Source organism: Crinia signifera, chromosome 6 (assembly GCF_055691185.1).
Source record: "Crinia signifera chromosome 6, ASM5569118v1, whole genome shotgun sequence".
NCBI lineage: Eukaryota > Metazoa > Chordata > Amphibia > Anura > Myobatrachidae > Crinia > Crinia signifera.
This window is the reverse complement of record NC_139222.1, coordinates 281,105,334-281,130,986: the sequence shown is the minus strand read 5'-3', so window position 1 is coordinate 281,130,986 and position 25,653 is coordinate 281,105,334. Positions and strand designations below refer to the sequence as shown.

Below are 25,653 nucleotides of genomic sequence, written 5' to 3'. Positions count from 1 at the left end.
GGTGTCCGACAGCGCAGGGTATCTGGCGGTTACCAGCGCTGTGTGAGAGGCACTCAGTAGGCTTTCCAGGGACGCCAGCGACAGAGCTGCAACTCCCGGGGACAGTACGGTGACAACGCTGCCTGACGGGGACAGTACGCTGACTAGGCAGGGCTGCCGCGGGGACACTACGCTGACTATGCAGGGCTGCCGCGGGGACACTACGCTGACTATGCAGGGCTGCCGCGGGGACACTACGCTGACTACGCAGGGCTGCCGCGGGGACACTACGCTGACTACGCAGGGCTGCCGCGGGGACACTACGCTGACTACGCAGAGCTGCCGCGGGGACACTACGCTGACTATGCAGGGCTGCCGCGGGGACACTACGCTGACTATGCAGGGCTGCTGCAGGGACACTACGCTGACTAGGCAGGGCTGCCGCGGGGACACTACGCTGACTATGCAGGGCTGCCGCGGGGACACTACGCTGACTATGCAGGGCTGCTGCGGGGACACTACGCTGACTAGGCAGGGCTGCCGCGGGGACACTACGCTGACTATGCAGGGCTGCCGCGGGGACACTACGCTGACTATGCAGGGCTGCCGCGGGGACACTACGCTAGGCTGCCGCTGGGCTACGCTGACAGTGTAGTGTAGCCTGCCGCCGTGAAACTACACAAGTACCTTACTTTCTAAGCAATCTGGCCAGATTGCTTCGAAAAGAACCGAAAATTGCTCCGTGCGTATACACCATTACTATTACACACTGGTGGATGAACCAGCAATATATCGCCCAGTGTCTATGCCCCATTACTATTACACACTGGTGGATGAACCAGCAATATATCGCCCAGTGTCTATGCCCCATTACTATTACACACTGGTGGATGAACCAGCAATATATCGCCCAGTGTGTTCCCAGCTTTAGCTACTACATAGTTCAGCACAGGTGGCGGAAATCCTGAAGTCCAGGAGCAGAGCATTGTGGGTCTCCTGGCAGGCACCATGTTGGGAGGTATGTATGTGTGCCGCTCTCGGGCAGAATTTGCCTGTTACTGTCCCTGCAGCTCCTCGCACCAGCACACAACATACTTCCGGCAACAAAGACAACTCTCCCTGCTAACCGCAGATAGACGGCATTCAGGAAACTGATTCACTTCCAAAAATCTGTGTTTGCTCAAGTTCTGCCTCGGAGCCACTATTGTCCTCCCGGCTGTGTGTTGTGTCAATGCTATTCAGCTTCACAAATGCGCTTTCCAAATAAATAAAGTGAATGTTTGTGGTGTGTTGGCTGAGGCTCCACACCCTGCCGGGAAATGGCCCAGCGCCCCCTGTCTGCCGAGCAGCGACTTGCGCAACACGTCCCTGTCATGCGTCTGTAAACCTTTAGTGACGCACAGGGTGGTGAGAGATAGAGTACAGGCCAATCGGCTCCTAACTACCATGCCACAGGCTGTGTTTGAAAAATGACAGGAGTTGATTGGCTGGTGCTGGTGCAGATGATCTTTCTCCAGCCTTTGATAAATCTCACCCACAGTCATTAGTCCTTGTGTGTATGAGGCTACTTCTATGTATGTGGATGATGAATTAGACTTTTTTGTTTTATTTTTCTGTAGTTTGCTTCCTTCCCATAATCTCCTTCCCGATGTGGCAGATACATGCCCATCCTTTACTTGGAATAGGCGTGGTGAGGGCACCTAACTGTCAGCACGTGGGTACGTCTCATACGCTCCACAATTCCTGCTCAGTAAAATGTAGAAGTGTGTTTATTGCATTGCATGGGCCTGTGTGTGTGTGTGTATTCTCCTATACCTGCATCAAGGTCCCAATCGGTATCTCCCCTTCCAAATGTAACATTCCCGTGTGGTCAGGCTGCCCCCCGGTGCTGTCCTCCCAGACCTATGATCCTGCATACAGTAGGTTACAGGGTGATAGCGTGCTAATTTCATGATTAATCACATTCTTACACAATGCCAGTTTGTTCTCACTTTGGATTATGGCCAAGTTACCTAGTGTGACACCATCAGATGTCTCTCATTCACTAAGGTGACCCCTTTCCTCACACACCCAGTTTTTTTTTTTTCTTGAACGCAAGCACACACTTTAACTCCTTAGAGTTCACGTGTGTTTTATCTCTGCAGACCAGCTGTTCAGCCGGCTACAACGCGGTATCCCGACCTGTTCGCACGACTGCAAGCTTGCAGGCCTGCCGATAATCGATAGACATCACAGTACCCATGTGTGAGGCCGTCCTGCGATATAAAATCCTGCTTTTTATCGCTGGCCGTACACAAGTTGATTGACCGGAAACCGGCGTTTGCGGGTGTTAACCGGCCGTTTTCTGTGAGTGTCAGGGAAAACGCAAACGTTTTCTGCGCTGTATAAGAAACTGTAAATAAATAAATCAATAATAAATTCACCAGCCGATGGTCATCCAGGTTCTTTCACTGACTAGCCAGTGAGCCAATCAGAACCTGTAGACGAGGCTTTGCGGGTGTCGAGCAAGAAAAACAATTGGTTGCACTTTGCCATCGATGGCGGGAAACCCATCTGGCCCTCCCCATCGATAGCAAAAGTATTCAGCATCAGTCATGAATCTTCAATGATACTGGTTTCTGTTTGGCTCTGTTCCTGCCAGAGGGTGCATACTGGGAAAAATATACCAGACGTGTTTGAAAAATGACAGTTAGTATTTGATTGGCTGCTGCGTTATCATGTGACCAGCCTTAATACACCTGCCAATGTATTCCGCATACACCGTGGGCTGCTTCTGTTCCAGGCCGCACTTCAGCCGGTGATTGGATGGAAGGCCGGGATAGAAGTGACATTCCGCATCAGGAATAACCCGCAGGTTGCATCGGTTTTTGAGTGTTATCCTTTCCTGTACCACTCACTTCTCCCAACTTTCTGGAGTGTCTCCCTGTTGTCAGTGACTCGGATTCCCAGAGTGCTGCCTTCCAGAGCGAGTTGCTGCACATGCTGTACACGTCTCGGAGAGGCAGCTAAGAGGCCTGGCATGTGTCTGGATTACAGACGGAGCTCTGTTACTATTTGCTGTGCGATTAAATGACCGGGCCCTCCGCGCGGCGACAAATTCCATGTACAGGATGCAGAGGCTCAAGTCTATATTACAGCTCCTATTTGTAGCCCAGTCACCGGTTCATTCCACTCCCCCCCCTGGTGTTCCATTCTCTGCGCACACAGGGCCTGCACTGGAATAACACCACTGCTCCCAGGCATTGCTGAGCGCGTTCTGCTGTGACTTGGCTCATGGAGACACGACCGGACGTTGGCACCTTCCAGCGTCCCGAGAGGGCTCCACCGGGTTCCGCACTTCATGAGTTCGGGTCGCCAGGTGTGATCCTGACTCCTGAAATCCTAGAGGCCCCTATGCCGGATTACAGGGATCATTTCATCACCAAGGGCCTGATTCAAATTTGTTGGTAATGAAAAAAAAAAAAAACACACACACCTGGGCAAGACCATGCTGTGCTGCAGGTGGGGCAGATGTAACATGCAGAGAGAGTTAGATTTGGGGGGAGTTATTTTGTTTCTGAGCAGGGTAAATACTGGCTGTTTTATATTTGCACTGCAATTTAGATTTCAGTTTGAATGCACTGCACTCAAATCTAATCTCTCTGCACCTGTTACATCTGCCCCTGCGGCGCAGCATGATTTTGCCTAGTTGTTCTTCTGTTCCCTGCGTCTGTACCTATCCCACATGCTCTGTTTCCCTAGCACACAGTGGGCCTTATTCTAGTTCACTCTTAGAGGTAAATTCCTTCTCAAATGGACAAAACCATATGCACTGCAGGTGGGGCAGATGTAACATGTGCAGAGAGAATTAGATTTGGGTGGGCTTTTTCTTCAAAGTGAGATCTATATTGCAGTGTAAAAATAAAGCAGTCAGTTTTTTCCCTGCACAGAAACAAAATAACTCACCCAAATCTAATTCTATCTGCACCTGTTACATCTGCCCCCCTGCAGTGCACATGGTTTTGTCCATCTGAGAAGGAATTTGCCTCTTAGAGTAAACTAGAATAAGGTCCAGTGTTCCTAGAAATAAAGTAATATCAATGCACACATACTGGGTTTTATAAATAATTTTTTTATTTGCTTTTGTCCCTTTTTCCGTCGTCCTTGCGGCACTGGTATAAAAGCTTACGACATGTTTTTTTCAAGCCCATTGAGCGTCAGGTAGACAAAAATATCAAATAAAAAAATAAAATGATCATGAACATAAATATCATACTATTGTTCTCTTTTATAAAGCGATAAACTGAAGCGTTTTTAGTTTATGTCTAAGTGAAAGGGTGTGAGATGGGTACACCCCCCCCAGTCTTGTGAAAGGGTTAACTGGCTATTTGTGGGTGGTCCCTTGCGTTCCGCCAGCGCCATTGGCATGAGCGCCTGTAGAGGGACTGGCAGTACAGCGCTGCAGGAATCCTGTGTACATTTCAGGCGTAGTATCAGGGGAGCAATTAGCTTCCTAATCAGCCTGCTGCCTGGTATCTCCATAACGAGAGACGTCTTTGGGGATTTGTGACACTTCTGAATCTGCCTCCTGTAACAGATGCCTTAAGCCCATGTTACATACATGTATTATACATGTGCCGTGGGAATAACGTCCCGCTCTAATTGCCGGGACAGACGGGCGATTCCTCTGTATCAGCAGGTCGTGTTGACATTTTACTGAGCATACTGATTATCTTATACTAATCACCAGTTTGTTAAAATAACATATTTCCATCAATAAATAATGAGGAGGAGGCGCGTTAGCCGGCTGCGAGGCTGTTGTACAGACTGTCCGCGTTCAGCCGGAAGAAAGTTACGGGATTCTCGTAGTAAGCGGCAGCCCTGGACCCTCTGTGGTGGAAACATTGATGCTGTTTTCAACATCAGGCGGTTATTTTATCTTAGCGGTTCCGTCTTCGAAAAATTGCACGACCATGGATTCCCTATCCTTCCATTATTTTAATTGACGTGCAGCGCAAAAGGCATCTGGGCTTGTGGGAGACCTTTGTACAAACTCGGAGTGAGTACAGGTTGGTGGACAGGGGGACAGAGCTGAAGGGGGGGCACATTATGTAATACCTTTCAGGTCTAATGCTAAAATAGTGCTCAGACATTAATCATAGGAGAAGGGGGACATCCGGACCGTCTCTCTTACACGTTACTTGTTTGACCCACGTAGGCGCAAAATATGTCCCATTAGAGGATGAGGCCTGCTCTCTGCCATCTCGGAGCTGGTAGACGTTCCCCTGCGCAGTGCTGGTTCCCCAGTCTTACTGATGGGGGTGTATGCATACAAATGAGGAAGCTCCACCCATACTTTGCTCTTTGTGTTTTGTGATTGATGCCCGCCGAATGCTTGATCTGTCCTGGGCATCCTCCGATCACAACAGTACTATGGTAATGCTGAGCCAGTTGGAACATATGTGTATCGCAACCATTACAATGAGATACGCTAGTGTCTCCTGGTTCCTACAAGGAGGGTCGGTAACATTGGGGTGCAGAGGCGTATGTGATAATGGCACAGCAATCCCTGCCACCGATTATCTCATTATAAATATACACATATAATACAGACTGCCTGTGAATCTCATATTTCATCTGGGGCTATGTACCTTAGAGAGAATGGAGTATAACTGTACATATAGATTTATTATTATTACAGTAATATTGATTTACAGTTTCTTATATAGCGCAACATATTCCATTGCGCTTATATCAGGCACGTCCAAACTGTGGCCCTCCATCTGTTGTGAAACTACACATCCCAGCATGCCTTGCCATAGTTTTAGCATTTCCTAATAGCAAAAGTGTGGCAATGCATGATGGGACTTGTAATTTCACAACAGCTGGAGGGCCATGGTTTGGACCACCGTATGATTCTTACACTGAGCACCAGTCATCGCAGACACCTGCATTATCCCGGACACTCCCACTAAAGGGCCAGTTACCGCCCCCAGACGCCCGCTTCCTGTCAATCACTGTGCGAATGACGAGCGTATGGGAAGAGCACTAGGACATCATCACAGGATGGGCTCGCGCATGGGTACTGGGACACGGTCATCAGGTCGACCCTATTAATGTCAACATGTATTAGGTCGATCACTGAAGGTCAACACCAGAAATAGGTTGACATGGCTAAGGTCAACAGGGTTGGAAGGTGGACACAAGAATTAGGTCGACAATGGTAAGATGGACAGTGAAAAGGTCAACGTGTGTTTTCCACTTTTTTTTTTGAGCCGACGCGCCGACAGGCTGTATTTCATGCCCTACCATGCACTGGGGTGTGGAGGCACCCTGCCCGAAGCATGGCGAGCGTGGGGGCGCATTACACTTTGACGGTGTCCATGTTGATTATGTCGACATTCGGGACAAAAAAAACCGTGAAAAACTCATGTCGACCTTTTTGACTGCCATTGTCTACCTAATGCTTGTGTCGACCTTCCAACCCAGTTGACCGTAGTCGTGTCAACCTTTTTCAGGTGTCGACCTACGGCCTGTCGACCTTCAGTGGTTGACCCAATACATGTTGACCTAAATTGGGTCAACCCAATCTCATACACCGCGTACCACGGGCTGTGCGCATGAAGAGTGTAGCGCTAATCGTCTGCTGCCATTCAGGTGCGTATCACGCTCAATGTCCGAGCATAGACGTGCCTATGGGGGAGGGGCATAGGGATTCCCTATGGGGTAGGGGCCTAGGCGGTCCCCTATGGGGGAGGGGCATAGGGATCCCCTATGGGGGAGGGGTATACGGGTCTCCATGTGTCTGAGCGCTGGTGCTGGCTGGTACTACGTCACTCCTAATATCTGCGCTAGGGATGGCCATCGTTGCCTTTGCCATCGATGGCAAAAGTGCAACTGACCATCGATAGTGTATAAATATTCAATAGATGACCATCGATGTTTTTATATATCGATGGTCACCCATTTTCTTTGATTGGCCTGGAGGCGAATCAAAATGTGGGGGCGGGGCTTCACAGGTGCCATGGGGTGGAGCTATGCTCCGTGTCCCGACACCTTGGGGTAAAAGCAAAAACTAAACTATTCATTTAAGCTTGACATCGATGGTGGGAAACCATCTGGTTCTCCCCCATCGATGGCAAAATGAATCTCCATCGGCCATAAACCATTGATGATTTCTAATCATCGATGGTAGATGGCCATCCCTAATCCGCGCATCCTGTGACATGGCGATTTGTCCAGAGACACCGGCTATGCGCTATCTGTGTAAATAATCGCTGTAACCCCTTATTTTATACTTGACCCCCGATGGCTTTGTTTTCTCACTTACCTATGCAAGTATATTTTCTCGCGCTTGTGGCCAAAATGTGAACATATATATATATATAACGGGCTGCCAGGCTAAGAGCGGGGACTCTCCCTCACCGCACTGCAAAAGGCTTTGATCTCTTTCCTTTGGAGGTAACATCAAACGGATGGTTGGGAGAGACAGCCAGCCCTATGAAGTTCAACACTCAACTTAATAGCTTGCCGGAGCGCGGCTGCATTGCTGAAACTGCAGTAAACAGCCATTTAATTCCTAGCAAAATGCACCGTTGCTGAATTGCGCATCTTCTCCCTCAATCTTTATTTGTGATGCTCGCATTAAGCATTCCGTCAGATTTCTCCAACAGTCATTTATTTAATTACTCTGACTATACCGGTTCTGTTCTCTCTCTCTCTCTCTCTCCTCTGGGTCGTTAATATCACTATTGGTTTTAATTCTAGTATTAAATAAATATATCACTAGTAATTCTGATGCGTTTCGTTTCCTAGACTTGATAGCGAATCCACACTGTATAGCTTGTTATTATTCTAAAACATCATTTGTTTTTTTTTAACCCCCCCCCCCTTACAACATGTGAACAAACTTTTTAGCTGTATTGTATTAATACTCTTTTTCTTAAAAAAAAATATATATATATATAATTATTATTTACATAATTTATATAATTTTTTATCTCCTGAAGCTAATTTTTGGTACCGATATTGAGCCGGATGTAATTGCGTCCAAGCTCGGCAGCAGTGCGGGATGCTGGGCGAACTCGGATGTTTTTTTTTTTTAAAGGGGCAATCACTTTCAATGCAAAAGCATGCCTTGTTAATGATTGCCCCCTTTAAGAAACGGTCCGACTTCGTCCGGAGTCCCGCACAGCCGCTGAACTCTGGCGCTATGACATCGCACCTGTTATAGCAATTATTATTCATTATAGAAGATTATTTCATTTATATATCATTCGTAAATTCCCCTCTCATGCTAAGAAATTCTGTTTATTGTGTCATTTCATTATTCTGATTCATTCATTAATATAATCATTTCTATGTCATTTGTAAGCTCCCCCCATGTTCTAACCCACTTGCCCTTTCTCCCCCTGACTGTATAGGGCTTCTCTGAGAAACCCTGGGAGGGGAGTGTACCCTTCTTCTTTCAGAAGAGTGTTCCGCAGTTATATCACTACAGGACTCCGTCAGAGGTACCTACACATGCAACTATGTTATTATACATTATAATCACCGCATCTTGTCATGGTATGATTTGTACACCCACACATTGCGCTATGATGGTAACAATGTATACGATGAGCAGGCTAGATAATCCCTACGTTGTGATTGGGCAGATGGTTATAAAGGCAGAATCTCAGGGTGGTTATTGATCAGTCACTGACCTGGCCCTTCCCGTGATTGGTCCCTCTAAAACCATAAATCCCACGCTTCTCTCATCCAGCCTATAAGGAGGGACCGCACTGTTGCCTGATTAATGGTATTTGGCGGGTGATTCTGGTTGTCTTGCAAAAGCAAACTCCTTTAATAGACAAAACCATGCTGCACTGCAGGTGGGGCAGATGTAACATGTGCAGAGACTGTTACATTTGGGTGTAGGTGTTTTCAAACTGAAATTTAAATTGCAGTGTAAGAATAAAGCAGCCAGTATTTACTCTGCACAGAAACAAAAGAAATCGCCCAAATCAAACTCTCTCTGCGCAAGTTACATCTGCCCCACCTGCAGTGCATCAGGGTTTTGTCCATTATAGAAGGAGTTTGCTTTTGCAAAACCAACCAGAATAACCCCCTTTGTGTGATCTCATAGAATTGTCTTTTGGGGAAGGAGTGGTATGCAGTTGCTTAAATCCTCTGTGCAGCCTATAAATTGTGAGCTAAGCTAGCCTCTTCTGTTTTGTTGATTCCCGGCCTTCATTTTGTGTGATCCAATGAACTCCCCTCTATCGGCACTTTAGCAGTTTATTACGTGGGTGATGCTCCCCAATAGTATTAGTTACACATTGTCAGCACCTGGCAAAGGGTTAAAACATTGTTCAATTACTGTTATTATATGAATTCCAGCAGTTATACAATATTATCAGTGCAGTGTATATTCCACCGGTAGAGCAGTCTTCTTTGTAGCCTTCTGGGCTGGATGGGAATGGATACACGTCTCTCCCCGCTTTCTGAAATGATTACAGTTTTGTCTGTTTAAACTTAAAGTAACAATATCATGTTACAGTAAATGTGGTGCTGCGTCTCCGTATCTCTACAAGCTGCAAAAAGTGAAAAAGCGGAGAGTGATGATCAGACAGCCAATCAGCTCCTACCTGCCGCGTCACAGGCTGGGTTTGAAAAATTGACAGGTAGCAGCTGATTGGCTAGTTGTTTATCTCTCTTCACTTTTTTGATTGATACCTCTGGCCCTTGCACACTACCGCAGTCAGGAAATCGTGGTCAGCAATCCCCCCGGCACTGATGATGGGAAACACTGCTGAAATAACCACTCCGCTGAATCCAATGCAGCTTATCCCGACGATAAAGGGCTGTACCGTAGGAATTCTGTATGTACAGAAAATACAGATCACATGACTAAGAGCCCTGTGGGGTGTAAGGCTATTACCCATATAAAGAGACGGCTCACCTGAGCCTATTATTGTAATGAATGAGCTGATTGTGCTACAAGTGCGGTGTGAGGCTGGGATAGAGAAATATCAATATCGCTCCTTGTTGTTATAAATAAGCAATGCGGCCGGTGTCTGGGGGAAGAGAAAGTAATGCTCTCCACAGGGCCGGCATAACATTAGCTGCTGGGCGCTCTCCTCACTTCTTCTAAAGCGTTAGCACCGATTATATCCAACTTCTCTTTTCGTGTGCTGGTACCAAACACAGTGGGCCTGCCATGTATTAATGATCATCTGTAATACGGTAATACAGCCCAATAATGGCTTCAGTGCAAGCGTCGGCCATGTGCGGACAATAACCTGACTACTGGTATTAGGTCGACAGTCATTAGTTTGGCCACTATTGGTCGACAGGTAGTATGCCGACAGATGAAAAAGTTTGTCAACAGGGTAAAGGGATTGGCACAGCAAATGGCCGACACGCAAAAGTTAAACATGAAAAAAGTCAACATGAGTTTTGTTTATGGGTTTCTTTGGGGTGCCTATGCCGACATAGGCTGACATTGCATAAGTGTTTTTGAAAAACTCATGTCAACCTTTTTCATATCTAGTCACTGTCGACTGACAACATATAGACTAGAGTGTGTGTGAATATATATATATATATATCTGTCACGTAGATGAGCAAAATGTGTCGGTGTGCCGACGGTGGTGGCTAAAGTCGCCCCAGATGTTATTGCTGCGTCGGCGGATGCTCGCAGTTGGCCACTCCGTCCTTGGACATGGATGTACACCAGGGAAGGGCTTAGTCATCAGCATAAAGTCACCCCCAGAACAACCAGCTGCGACCAGGACCCCGTCCACCACTGAATCAGCCCCAAGGACGGGAGATCCCGATCAGCACCTGAGCTGGCCATGTGGGAGGTGATGGAGCTGAATGATCCGCCCCAGACAGACGTATGGAATTAGGAGAAAATGCCGGGGCGCGCGCAGAACACAAAGAGCAATTCTGATGAACATGGAGCAAAATCGGGGTTCTTAGCATCATTTTTGCCAAAAATATGGTCTCGTCTATCACGGCCTTGTCACGTCGTCAAGTGGGTCTCTGACCAGAGCACGGGGGCCCTGCCAGTGTTATTAGGGGTTCAGTATGATTTCCTGGCATTTAAAATACTGACAGTCAAAATACTGACATGTTCAAAATGGCCTCATTCATTAAGCCGACATGGTCAAAATGTCATCATTTAAAATGTCAACATGCCGAAAAGTCAACAATTATTTTAGGTCTACATGGATCCCGGATAAGTGAGCACTTGCATTTGGCACACTATTATAATCTAACTCTATGCCCACTTGGATTGTGACATAACAAGTCGATTTTGAAGACAATAAATGATGAACAACTCATGTCGACTTTTTGACATGTCGGCGATTTACTATGTCAGCATTTTGACTATCAGTGGTTGTCTATATTTTGAGCATATGTATTTTGACTGTCAGTTAATTGACTACATCCCGTTCTAATCTGCGAACAGGTAAACACTGCAGGCCCGGCCAGTCCCTGGCCCTCCCTGTCTGGAGCGATCGGCTTCCCCCCCCCTTCCCAGCCCCTTTAACAGTTCAGATTGGTCTCATTGGGAAGGTAAAAATTGTTGCTGGAATATGTAGTGCGTCCTTTTTTGTGTACACATAAAGATATAATGGTCCGTGCGTTCACAAACGGCGGGTCGATATTTCTGCAACAAAATAATTTGTAATTATCTGCGGCAGGCGCAGGAATCCCACCCCAGCCAGAGCATGGATAAATATCTGCCGGTTCTCTTCCCCCCCCCCCCCCCCCCTCAATTCTGAATGATCTCGTTACACAGAGAAACATCAAACGTGTGAACAGGAGAACTCGGCCTAAACCTCAGGGACCAGGCGTAGAGCCGGCCCTGGCTTCATATAACTCTGATGAAGTAAATGATCTGCGTTACCCGTGCGGCTTCGCACTCTCTCTCTTTTGCTTGGTGGGGTATATTTATTGTTTAAACATTAAACCCGGAGCGTAGAGCCCAGCAGCCAGCTGCGGACAGCTGCCGGAACGCTGCACTCACCGCACAGCACAGACCATGGACTTGGCCGTAGGCTCTGAAACCTGAGGCCTTCCCAGCTCCCAAGTTTAACTTTCCTACGTGCAGAAAGCCCCGGGCTAAGTAAGCTGATGATCCACCTTTCACCCCCGGTTTCCACCCGGTGTAACCCTTCCTTTGCCGCAGCCGGCGCAAACTCCTCCTCTAGAATGGGAGCGTAATAGCTGCAGTTTTCAAGGCGGCAATTTTTGCAGTTGGACAGAACCGTGCTGTGCTGCAGGTGGGGCTGATGTGACACGTGCAGAGAGAGTTAGATTTTGGTGTTATTTTGTTTCTGTGCAGATGGCTGCTTTATTCTTACACTGCAATATAGATCTCACTTTGAACACATCCCACCCAAATCTAACTCTCTGCCCATTTGCATGAAATCGCCCAGCGTTCTCGTGGGAACACCCAAGAAACGCTGGGGTTCCCATATGGTAACCCCAAGGATGGGTCTGCCGTGTCCGCACGCACCCAGCGAATGCACAGAAATGCGCATGCGTAAACAACAGACATCGGCCCTGTACGAACGAACGCGGTCCTGCGAATTGACCAGAATAAGGTCCTTAGTGTACAGATCAGAGACTCAGTCTCACACAGATCTAAAAGTGTCACATTACTCAGCACAGTCTCCTGCACTGTCTTAGTCACACTGCATTATGATCAAGACACATTTCTGGCCAATCAGAAGCAGGACACTAGAAGATTCTCACACGACCAAGAGGGGCTGTTCAATGTGACTGCAGCAAAGATATATGAGGACTTATCTTTATGTCCCTTTAAGGTGTCACTTAAGATTGTTTAAAGTTACACTATTTACTTAAAGATTAAGGCTATTATGTGACATGTATATGGGTAAAGCTGTCTAAAGGCCCCCATACACTACGCGATTTGGCCTTGATTCTGGAGGATTGGACAGAGAAATCGGGTGAAATTGGCCAAATTGCGTAGGGTATGACATCTGATCTGATCCGATGCGCGGTCCCGTGCGCATCGGATCAGATCCAGATGTCGGACGGTCTGCACATAAGATTAATCATGTGCAGCCGTCTGGGGGGGGGGGGGGGGAGCATCAGGAGCAGGCTGGGAGTGGGTACCTGTCCGGGGAGCGGCAGGAGCAGGGACTGGTCCGGGGAGCGGCACAAGGTGTAGCGGCAGGCAGCGGATGGTTGTGGGTACCTGTCTCCCAGACTCCTGACTCCCAGAGTGGGTACCTGTCCGGGGAGTGGCAGGAGCAGGGACTGGTCCGGGGAGCGGCACAAGGTGTAGCAGCAGGCAGGGAGCGGGGACCGCGGTGCAGATGCTGAGCAGAGACCGGGGGCGCGGCGGGAGAATAGAAGGAAATCCTATTCAAAAGACTGAGCGGCCGCTGATTGGCTGGGAACTCAGCTCTTGACGCCTCCCCCCCAGATTTTTACATGTGATAAATCGCATCCGATTTATCACATGTAAAAAATGGCACATCAAGTGCCAAAACTTATCAAGCTCAAGCTGCCCGGGAAGCTCAGGGGAAATCGGGGCTGACTTGTCCTTAGGACAAGTTGCCCTATTGTATGGGGGCCTTTACTGAGCTGCATTGTAGATGTGGACAGGGAGGGTTGCCACTTGGGAAGCCAATCCCGGGGCATTTTTTCAATCCCGGGATTCGGGATTGAAAAATGCTCAATACTGGGATTCCCGGGATTGGCTTCCCTAATTTGAAATAAAACGCCCCGGCCACCCTGCACATTCACAGAACTTACATTTGCGGGTGCTGGGTGGGTGGGCGAGCGTGCAGATATTGCTGGGAGCCGGGTGGGCTGCAGGTATGTCCGCTGGGCGGGTGGGCAGCTTCAGATGGGCGGGCGGGTGTACAGCTTCGGGTGGGCTGCTTCAGCTGGGCGGGTGGGCAGCTTCAGCTGGGCAGGTGGGCAGCTTCAGCTGGGTGGCTGGGTAGCTGTTCGGGTGGTCGCGTAGCTTGGCGTGTGAAGCCGGGTTGCTGGGTGTGTGGGCGGCTCCGCTGTGTGGCCTGCGCAGCGTGACAGCTGACCTCATCACGCTGCGCAGGCCGCACGCCGGGTATGGGAGAAGCCGGGCAGCGTCTGAGCGGGTGCTCAGACGCTGCCCGGCATTAGACTGCACATGTGCAGTCTAATCCCGAAATCCCGGGATTGGAATCTCCAATCCCGGGATTGAAATCCCGGCATTTTGGAGGCCAAATCCCGGGATCCCGCCAATCCCGATCCCGGGATTGGCCACCCTAGTTGCCACCAGCTTTAATAAAAGGCATCCTTCAGACAAGGGCGTTCTTAATATCGCCCATAGTTATGAAACGAACAAGATAACTGCATAGCTCTGGGCTAGCGTAAAGGGTAATAATGACAGCGGCGACAGAAAGATTTCTAGATCCGGGATTTCCTTGTAGTATACATCTGCTGTCGGTGTTCTCAGTTGTACAAGTAATTATAGGGGCCTACACATGTAGCGAGTTGCTGTCTGGCAGGGCCAGTGTTCTCATTGCCTGGTGATTAAGATCTTAATATCCAGCATGTTGGATATTAATCACCGAGCGATATCGAGGAACGGGGCCCCGTATCGCTATGGCCAATACACACGGAGCGATGTAGGGGCATTTTCTAAGTGATCTAGCGAGAGCGCATAGAAAATGCCCCTACATCTCTATGTGTGTAATGTAGGGTATACACCAGAACGATCATGATCCCGAGCAGATCTGCTCACAATCTGAATACGATCTGACCACGATCTGTACCCAGTTGAAGGGATCGTTTTAAGTCCTGACTACAGCAGGTAGGAACTGCAAAACGACCATACGACCAGCGGGGGGGGGGCTGTCTATGGAGGTTGTCTGAGATGTGTTTGTTTTCTGATTCTAACCTTTAAACTGGATTTACCACCTTTTTCCTAGAGGTTGTTGCATCTCGCAGTATTTTTCACCAACTACTGGGATAACAGTGGTTGTTCGTAAAACAGAATTTTTTGCTGGATATTTTTCCCCCACATTAAATATAAATGAAGTGTTAAAAATCTACCCCCACAATCAATTTTGCTCATTCGGTCTCTGAATAGCGCAGTCTGTCCAAGTGGTCTCATGTCTTTTGTACAGCGCACAGATCTGGTTATGATTTATAATCTCCTCGCTGGAACAATACGCAGTTACATTGTGCGAATTACTGTTCCCATTGGCTGAACACTCTGTGAGGTTCCCATTGGCTGAACACTCTCTGAGGTTCCCATTGGCTGTACACTCTCTGAGCTTCCCATTGGCTGAACGCTCTCTGAGCTTCCCAATGGCTGAATGCTCTCTGAGGTTCCCATTGGCTGAACCCTCGCTGAGGTTCCCATTGGCTTATTCCTCGCTGAGGTTCCCATTGGCTGAACCCTCTCTGAGGTTCCCATTGGCTGAACCCTCTCTGAGGTTCCCATTGGCTGAACCCTCTCTGAGGTTCGCATTGGCTGAACCCTCTCTGAGGTTCCCATTGGCTGAACGCTCTCTGAGGTTCCCATTGGCTGAACGCTCTCTGAGGTTCCCATTGGCTGAACGCTCTCTGAGGTTCCCATTGGCTGAACACTCTCTGAGGTTCCCATTGGCTGGACGCTCTCTGAGGTTCCCATTGGCTGAACACTCTCTGAGCTTCCCATTGGCTGAACAATCTCTGAGCTTCCCATTGGCTGAACACTGTACATGTCGGAGTTGGTAGAAGTTGTGGTCTTCATGGGCGCATTACTATTATCTGGTTCCATTGTCCGCGTGGATGTATATTGGCAATAGGTGTGGAGCTGTTATACAGATAATACAGTTGTGGAACAATTGCTTGTCTCCGTGGTCAATCACACGCACACACGCACACACATATACACACACTGGCTGGCCATGGCTTACAAAGTGTTTAAGTTGCACTTATTCAGAATATTCCCGTATATTTATATGGCTGACAGCCCATTCACACCTTAAGCCAACAACTTTATAGGGGAACTTTGCTCCTATTATTACACAGGTTTACTTTTCTTCAAATAGTCCATAAAACATGGAGAGTACACGGGGTGTTGTGCGGGTACACAACACTACACAGTTTATACATTCTTAGTGACAGCTACATCAGGATGTACTCAGCCAGTTACTGACCATTCCACAATGACGCTATTGGGATGGACGGGAGCAGGTTTTATTGTTGGAATAACAGAAAAGGAAACTGCGCAATACACGTTTTAGGATGTGGTCGGTCACAATCTTATTGGCTTTTGGATTGCATGAGCAGGGATACCTCCGATTTTTGTGATGACGCAGTGATAAAAGTGGAGGAGCGTGCAGTGTCATCCAATCTGCTAAGAAGCAACATTTATCAATTCTATACAATTATACATAGCAGCTGATGTGTCAGTGAGGACAGGGCTGCATGTGACAGGGGCAGTGACATGATGTGAGAAGGGGAATGGAGGCAGCAGGAAGCCACAGACTGAGAGTTATATAGTGGGAGGCGCAGGGTCCCCAGCAGCACAGAGTATATCAGGAGATGAGTGATGTGTCAGTGAGGACAGGGCTGCACGTGACAGGGGCAGTGACATGATGTGAGGAGGGGAATGGAGGCAGCAGGAAGCCACAGACTGAGAGTTATATAGTGGGAAGAGCAGGTTCCCCAGCAGCACAGAGTATATCAGGAGATGAGTGATGTGTCAGTGAGGACAGGGCTGCATGTGACAGGGGCAGTGACATGATGTGAGGAGGGGAATGGAGGCAGTAGGAAGCCTCAGACTGAGAGATATATAGTGGGAGGCGCAGGGTCCCCAGCAGCACAGATTATCTCAGGAGATGGGTGATGTGTCAGTGAGGACAGGGCTGCATGTGACAGGGGCAGTGACATGATGTGAGGAAGGGAATGGAGGCTGCAGGAAGCCACAGGCTGGGAGTTATATTTGAGGAGCAGGGTCCCCAGCAGCACAGAGTGTATCAGGAGATGAGTGATGTGTCAGTGAGGACAGGGCTGCATGTGACAGGGGCAGTGACATGATGTGAGGAGGGGAATGGAGGCAGCAGGAAGCCACAGGCTGGGAGTTATATAGGAGGAGCAGGGTCCCCAGCAGCACAGAGTATATCAGGAGATGAGTGATGTGCCGGTGAGGACAGGGCTGCATGTGACAGGGGCAGTGACATGATGTGAGGAGGGGAATGGGGGCAGCAGGAAGCCACAGACTGAGAGTTATATAGTGGAAGGAGGAAGGTCCTCATCAGCACAGTGTAGTGATGTGAGGCCTCTATCACAGAACATTGTGGCACTACATGAAATTAGGTTCCTGTGCTGTAAACTTTTAATGCAATGTTTGCATTAGATGTGAGCGTCTAGAGGCCGTTCATTTCCTTCTGGACTTCTGTGTAGAGTGACCACAAGGGTCCCCATGGTCCTGGTGAATAGCTCTGTAACACCGCCATACCCGCCATGTCTCTGCAGAGTGTTGCATGCCCTTCGCCTGTGTTACTACACAGCTGAAATTGTGGAATAGAGGCAAAAGCTATGGGGAGGGACTGACATTTGAAAGTATTTGCCTGTATGGAACGCCATGGGCTTCTCTGCGGCATCTGGATTCATTTAGCTCTCACGGCAGTAGGGCTGAGTCTCATATCCGCCAACCCGTAATGTTATATAGGCAATGATCCTGTTCTGTCTTAATATAATTGAAAATTATGCATGTTGTAGACTCTGAGCGCTGAAATGTAGACTCGTAAAAATCTGCGGTTCAGGTAGCCTGTGGAGATTGGATTTGGCAGACAATGAAGCTTTTATGTAGAGTAAGAATTATAAACTACTGCCTGTATATTATATTGTAAGCAGAGTCACTGGTGGACCTGCAGACGTCTCTGGGACACCCTGTACTGCTGTAGTGACCCTCAGCGTCTGACAGGAGATTACAATCACAGCCGCCATGGGACACCCCTGACACTAAGCCACAACTTTATATAAGATTCTGCGCGATTCCCAAGTAAATCTCCCTGACGTGCAGATGCCGTATACACCTAGATCTGTAATCGTGCTTCGCCGTATGTACAGTATTCACCGCTCCATCTGTACTGCTGTGTGCAGTGACACTGCTCCATCTGTACTGCTGTGTGCAGTGACACTGATCCATCTGTACTGCTGTGTGCAGTGACACCGCTCCATCTGTACTGCTGTGTGCAGTGACACCGCTCCATCTGTACTGCTGCGTGCAGTGACACCGCTCCATCTGTACTGCTGCGTGCAGTGACACCGCTCCATCTGTACTGCTGCGTGCAGTGACACCGCTCCATCTGTACTGCTGCGTGCAGTGACACCGCTCCATCTGTACTGCTCTGTGCAGTGACACCGCTCCATCTGTACTGCTGCGTGCAGTGACACCGCTCCATCTGTACTGCTGCGTGCAGTGAGACCACTCCATCTGTACTGCTCTGTGCAGTGACACCGCTCCATCTGTAGTGACAGTGCAGGCAGCATCTCACTAACTGTGCCGGTTGCAGTGCTATCCATGCTTGAGCACAGGTGACTTCATTAGTACCTCAGTAGATCTGAGGTAACCATCTGCGTAGCAGCCTGGGTATCACTAACACCTGCACTGTTGGTGCACCCTGAGGACCGAGGTTGGGGATGTCTGGCTAACAACCTATACACACTAGAGGATAAAGTAACAGATATTACTCAGAAAGCGGCTTTTAAAATATCATCTAGTCTGTGTACACTCAATAAGGATAATGATGCATCAATAAAGGCCCCTCCATCTGCTGAACATGTAGATCAATTTGGTTATATAGCCAACAACCCGCATGTTGCGGTAAAGTCACTGAACGATATCGTTTCCTGATATCGTTCAGTGTGTGAACTATATATCGGGCACCCGCGGCCGATATTGTTATATATATCGGCTGCGGCCAGGGTAGGCTGAAGTCACAGAAGCAATACCGCCAAAATGCCCATCTCCGAGTCCTACCAGTAACGGTTGTTGTGGTGTGCCTGTAATAACCATTGTCCATGTGTAGCGGGACTTGCCTGTTATATATATACTGTATTGTGTGTACTGTATATGTTATTATGTGTCTGTGATCATTGCCTAGCCCTAGTCAGATGTGACCTGTATCTTACATTCATAGCACTGTGTATTGTGTGTGGTGTGTACTTTGTATGGCCATGTCTAAAGTGTGATGTGTGTCAGGTGTGCTGTGTGATGTGTGTCAGGTGTGATGTGTGATGTGTCTCAGGTGTTCTGTGTGATGTGTCTCAGGTGTGCTGTGTGATAGTGCAGGATGTGCTGTGTCTCAGGTGTGCTGTGTGATAGTGTAGGGTGTTCTGTGTGATGTGTCTCAGGTGTGCTGTGTGATAGTGCAGGATGTGCTGTGTCTCAGGTGTGCTGTGTGATAGTGTAGGGTGTTCTGTGTGATGTGTCTCAGGTGTGCTGTGTGATAGTGCAGGATGTGCTGTGTCTCAGGTGTGCTGTGTGATGTGTCTCAGGTGTGCTGTGTGATAGTGTAGGATGTGCTGTGTCTCAGGTGTGCTGTGTGATGTGTCTCAGGTGTGCTGTGTGATAGTGCAGGATGTGCTGTGTCTCAGGTGTGCTGTGTGATAGTGCAGGATGTGCTGTGTCTCAGGTGTGCTGTGTGATAGTGCAGGATGTGCTGTGTCTCAGGTGTGCTGTGTGATAGTGTAGGGTGTTCTGTGTGATGTGTCTAATGTGTGCTGTGTCTCAGGTGTGCTCTGTGATGGTGTCAGGTGTGCTGTGTGATGCTGGCGGGTGTTCTGTATCCCAGGTGTGCTGTGATGTGTCTCAGGTGTGTTGTGTGCTGTGTCTCAGGTGTGTTGTGTGCTGTGTCTCAGGTGTGCTGTGTGATAGTGTAGGGTGTTCTGTGTGATGTGTCTCACGTGTGCTATGTCTCAGGTGTGCCCTGTGATGGTGTCAGGTGTGATGGTGTCAGGTGTGCTGTGTGATGCTGGCGGGTGTTCTGTATCCCAGGTGTGCTGTGTGATGTGTCTCAGATGTGCTGTGTGATGTGTCTCAGGTGTGTTGTGTGCTGTGTCTCAGGTGTGCTGTGTGATAGTGTAGGGTGTTCTGTGTGATGTGTCTCAGGTGTGCCCTGTGATGGTGTCAGGTGTGATGGTGTCAGGTGTGCTGTGTCTCAGGTGTGTTGTGTGCTGTGTCTCAGGTGTGCTGTGTGATAGTGTAGGGTATTCTGTGTGATGTGTCTCACGTGTGCTATGTCTCAGGTGTGCCCTGTGATGGTGTTAGGTGTGATGGTGTCAGGTGTGATGCTGGCGGGTGTTCTGTATCCCAGGTGTGCTGTGTGATGTGTCTCAGATGTGCTGTGTGATGTGTCTCAGGTGTGTTGTGTGCTGTGTCTCAGGTGTGCTGTGTGATAGTGTAGGGTGTTCTGTGTGATGTGTCTCACGTGTGCTGTGTCTCAGGTGTGCCCTGTGATGGTGTCAGGTGTGATGTGTCTCAGGTGTGCTGTGTGATGGTGTTGGGTGTTCTGTGTCTCAGGAATGCTGTGTGATGTCTCAGGTGTGCTGTGTGATGGTTTCAGGTGTTCTGTGTCTCAAGTGTGCTGTGTGACAAAGGTGTTCTGTGTGATGGGTGTCAGGGAAGTGTGTGAAACTGTGTGATGGTGTTCTGTGTGATTAGTACCAGGTGTACTGTAATATGCTGTTGGGTGTGATGTGTCTCAGATGTGCTGCGTGTATTGTGTCTCAGGTGCACTGTGTGACTGTATCATGTCTCCCCAGTGTACTGTGTGTGATGGGTGCTGGGTGGCTGTGTAATTTGGGCATAGTGTCGTGTGTCGTGCCCCCCCCCCCCCCCCCCCCCGGTTTACATTTTGCTGTCACATGTATGTAACCCTCATCTCATGTCCGTACATTATTATAATATTGATTTTGCTCTTTATGCTCATTTCCTAACATTGCCTTTCTCCCCCTTGTTTTCCCCCAGTACCTGCAGATGAAATGGCCCCTGCTGGATGTACAGGCAGGGGGGCTACAGAGCAGACAGGCAATGAAGGACGCCAGGTCTCCCTCTCCAGGTCACATTGTTGTAAGTAACACACTTGTGTTTGTATTGTGTGTCTTAAGACGCAAAATAGTACATCCGAGATTGTCCCAAAATCTGTTTGTATTGAATTGTACTTAATAATATAATCAGAATAATGTGTAACTGCTGTAATCACACACCCCATGAGGGTGGTCTTATTGTTATAATCTATAGCCTTAATTATAATTATATTATTAGCATTTATATGGCGCCTCAGGGGTCACGTAGTTGATGATAATGTTGATGCAACTCAGATATACAGTAATAAGTTTGTTATGAAAGAGAAACGGCTGCAGCTCCGTGTATACGTTATTCCTGACGCATTCCTACGCACAGTTGTGGCAGCCATTTTATACGTGAAACTATTTTCTTGACTCTAGGCAATTTATCAGATCACTATAAACAAGTGACACAAAATGGCTGCCCTTCCCTGTAAGTAGATGGCGGGTCCTGCATTAATGATAGTATTCCCCTTCTGTTATCGTTCCTAACGGACGTGGCATGTGCCTCGGCTTTAGGGGGCTGTGTTACATTGATTGAAGCTGCAATTTGTCCAGCTTGCAGGAGATCACGCCATTTGATTGCCGGCGGTAAAGTCGCCACTTAATGTAAATACATTTCAAAGAGAATTTGTTTTGTTTTTCTCGTTCACGCCAAGTATTAAGGCCCGGACGGAGCTTCCGGCGACCTCTCTTTGAAGTGCTCCGGACCGTTCTCTTCAGCCGTTTCTCCTTCATTTTGGCTGCAATCAGTTGCGGCCTCTGCAAGTTTGCTTTGGCGAGTCATTAAACGTATACACGGGTCTGTCAGGTCAGTCACGCCAACCAATTGGCCGATTCTAAGTGTGCGTTTAAGTGTAGCGCTGAAGTGGCTCCTCTCGGATTGACTAATCACATATCCTTAGATTTAAATAAAGTCCCGGAAGCCGACGGAACCATGCTCGCCCAGCGCAGGTCAGACTCCGGATAACGGGAGATTAGATTGCGGAGCACTCTTCGTGGCGTTCCGAGCGCAGCACAACGTTTCCCAGGTTGTGTGTTTGTGTCAACTTGGCTCCTGTGTTGTGTAGAGGAACCGTACAGCCAATTCCTTACCTAGCGCTCTCCTCCATCTGCCAAGTGGTTAATGTATGAGAGGCAGAGGGGAGAGAATAACCCTCTTATGATGCAAATCTGCTGCTGGCCAAATATCTCCGCAGCAGGTGATCGGATGCTAGACCTGACGGAACGCAAGCTCGTTCTTGTTAGAGAATTTTCCCATAAAGGCAACGGCCTTCACTACAATCAAAATCCATAATTAAGTGGTAATGACTGTCGGGGAGGGCATTTCCTGGCTTTTAATGACCAGCTTCAGGGGCTGCGGACTGAGGAGACCAAGTCGATCATTAAAAATATGCCTAAACCAAGTCCCATTCACCCCAGCCGCTCTGCAGACGGCGGAATGGGCTAACCCGGAGAAGCTCTCCTTTTGAAGGCTTCGCTGTTGAACCTTGGGCACTTTTTAGCGTTTTAGGCTTCTGACATGAAAATAATTGCAATAAGGCACTGTAATTATTGAGCGGCTTCCAGCCAAAGAAAGAATAGAGAAAGAGAGAGATTGCTGGAGCACCCAAGGAGCGGACCCTGGATGTCAGGCAGTGGGGGCCACGGGGTCAGCGGTGCATCCTAATTATATGCATAAACATTTGTCTTGTTTAACATGGTGAGGGAAGGGGGGGTGGGGGGGGCTCTGGATTAATATTGCGTTGCCACAGTGTGCCCATCACCCGCCTGCTTCCCCATAAATAGCTTTTCTTCTCTTTGATCAATGCAGAGGCTGCCTGCACTACAATTCCCAGCACACTGGGAGCGCAGAGTATTTTATCATTAAAGTTTCATCTTGCTGGCTCTGCTGTATCGTATGACGCTGGGGCCACATTTGGCACCCAGTCACCCACCTTCCCCTCGCTTACACCCCCTCCCCAGTGATTATTGGTTTATTCTGGAGTTCTTGTTTGCAAAGGGATCAAACTTGGTGAGTGCTGGAAAGTGAAGCGTAGCGTTTATTAAAGTGTTTTTACGAGAAAGCAGCAAAATTCTTTTTCACGGCGTTACACGTAACAACGTTCTGTTATTGAAACCCATGTTTAGGGGGAGATTTATCAAAACTTGGAGAGCGATAAAAGTAGAGAGCGAGAAGTACCAGCCAATCGGCTCCAAATACTTTTTCCAAATGAAGCTTGTAACAGGGCAGTTACGAGCCGATTGGTTGGTACTTTATCTCTCTGCAATTTATCGCCTTACATCTCACCTGTGGTCTGACCGTGCTGGTCACACAAATACATGTACAGCGCTGCAGCGGGGAGAAACTCGCTGTTCTCCTAAAACTCAAGTTGACTTCTTCGTTTGACGACCTTGTGCCTGCGTTCTACATGCAGAATGTCATCAGCAGAAAGCTGACATTCATGATGCCAGCATGGTTAAAATGCCGACATCTGCAAAAATGTTGACATTGTCAGAAGACCGGTATTTCCATTATCCTCAGTAACCCTTACTTGGGTTCCGTGATGGACGTACACTCAGAAAGAACACCTTGCCGACATTTGAATAACATTATACAATTGCTGACATGCTTATTATTAACATACTTCACCATGGAATAGTTTATGGGTGCCAGGCGTAAACTGTAGTCAAGGTGGCAGTAGCATACGCAGCTTTCCTAGGGGCCCCAGTAGCTGGATAACCTAGATCAGGGATGGGGAACCTTTGGCCCTCCATCTATTGTTGAACTACACATCCCAGCATGCCTTGCTACAGTTTTGCTATTTGGCAATCCTAAAACTGTTGCAGAGCATGCTGGGATGTGTAGTTCAACAACAGCTGGAGGGCCGAAGGTTCCCCATCCCTGACCTAGATGGAAGCAGCACTGGGGTGATCAGCAGGCGGAGGTTCCTCTTGTTACTGGGAATGTGCGCAGCCTGGTTCTATGTACAGCAGGTTCTGTGGCGCCGGATAAGGAAGTGACAAGGTTGTGTTCCCATTGACAATACCAACGACACTCTCAGGGTCTGTGTCATCTGCTAATGAGGTTTACAGCAAAAGAGGCTTCCCAGCTCCCCTGCTGCAATCCTTATTGATGGGCGTAAGGAAAAAGTAGTAGTAGAAGAACCTACTAGTGTGATAGACACATGCGTACCAAAAAATGTACAGCGTTTAGGTCTGTACAAGTGTTTCCATTGACCTATTGTGTTCTGCTTGATGCAGCAGTTCTTTGGGTCCTCCTAGTCCCAGCATGCCTTGCTGCAGTTTTGCTATTAGGATGTGCTAAAACTGGGGCACGGCATGCTGGGACTTGTAGTTTCACAACAGACTTGTATACTGTGTATGAGTCTGTAGCAGAACAGAACTTGTATTGTTAAAAAAAAGTTGCGGCTGATACAACGTAGCATTTTGTTGACAGAACCGAGACTCAGTCGCACACAGTATGCTCGGTAGTCTCATTGCTTTGTGACAAAGATGCATTCTTTTCGGAAACAAATAAGCAAAAAAAATATGCTTAAGATTCTCTTGCGGCCACATTGTTTTTTTTTTTTTTTGGGAGACTGTTTTTGAATCTATAGTAAAATGTTTTTGTATGGGATGTGATACCACATGATGAACGTAGAGTGAGTCACCAGATTACATATATGTAGATATATTTATTTATAAAATGATACACACGCTTTTTGTCTGTTCTTCATGCGCCTCTGTCAAGCTCTCTGTTGACTGTAAATAATAACACAAGAGGCCGTGAAATGCGATGATAATACATGAAGGCACTGCCTTCAGATCATCAATTACTTTCCCCTCTATAAATAGCCCACGGTTGTTCAAAAAGACTATAAGGGCCCTCCTGGATTTAAAAGCCCCTTCATTAGTTCTGTCTGTTTGCTTGTACTTGCTCCCTGTCAGCACCACCCCCCCCCCCCCCTCTCGCCTTTGCGATCTCCCCGCCGATACAATGTGACCATTCAGTTCCGCAGCCAAACCCGCTCCGTATCGACCGCCGTCCGCAGCGCTGGGCTGCCAGAGCTCGTATGAAAGTTTATTCTCTATCCCACAACGTGCGCTACTATTCTGGCCAGCTTGCAAGTGTATAAATCAGATGGCACTTCTGCTGCTGCCATTAGTTTTTTGGCACAGGGTAGAATGGAGCTTTGCTTAAATCCTGACCCATAGTCATAAATTAGAAGTTCAACTTGAATAAGCGTGCTGATACACGCGTAGGAAAATAAAAAAACATTTGCCGTTATTTTAACCGTGGCAGACTCGTAACACAATAGCGCAAACACATCTGCGCCTAGGTACGGTGCTTGATTTACGATGAAAAGCTCACAAATAATGTCTGTTCCCGGCCAGCTGACACGTTTCACCCCATCTTCCGTACAGAGCCAGTCACATCGGTTTAAGGTTGCGGCTTATGTGGGGCTGTGACTCTCCTCTCTGTTCCTCCTTCACCTCTCTTACTGGGTTTTATTTCCAGGCGTAAATCCTCAGCATCTAAGATCCCTCTCTGGCAGGTTGAAATACCTTTTTTATTACCCTGGCCGGAAATTCCCCAATGTTTGGAACCACACAAGTCCTTTCTCCTAATTTCTT

At 48.1% G+C, this 25,653-nt stretch overlaps 1 protein-coding gene across 34 annotated transcripts in view; it reads left to right on the top strand.

Moving 5' to 3' along the window:
- TCF7L2 (transcription factor 7 like 2) overlaps nucleotides 1-25,653 on the top strand; it is a 177,192-nt gene that overhangs the window by 65,488 nt on the left and 86,051 nt on the right. For 23 of the 34 annotated variants that reach the window (XM_083149778.1, XM_083149780.1, XM_083149782.1 and 20 more), the window contains 2 exons: nucleotides 8,382-8,471; nucleotides 20,939-21,040. In XM_083149778.1, coding sequence (XP_083005904.1) covers nucleotides 8,382-8,471; nucleotides 20,939-21,040 — 192 coding nt within the window. The remainder of the gene's footprint in view (nucleotides 1-8,381; nucleotides 8,472-20,938; nucleotides 21,041-25,653) is intronic. The other 11 variants (XM_083149785.1, XM_083149788.1, XM_083149792.1 and 8 more) reach the window with 1 other exon arrangement.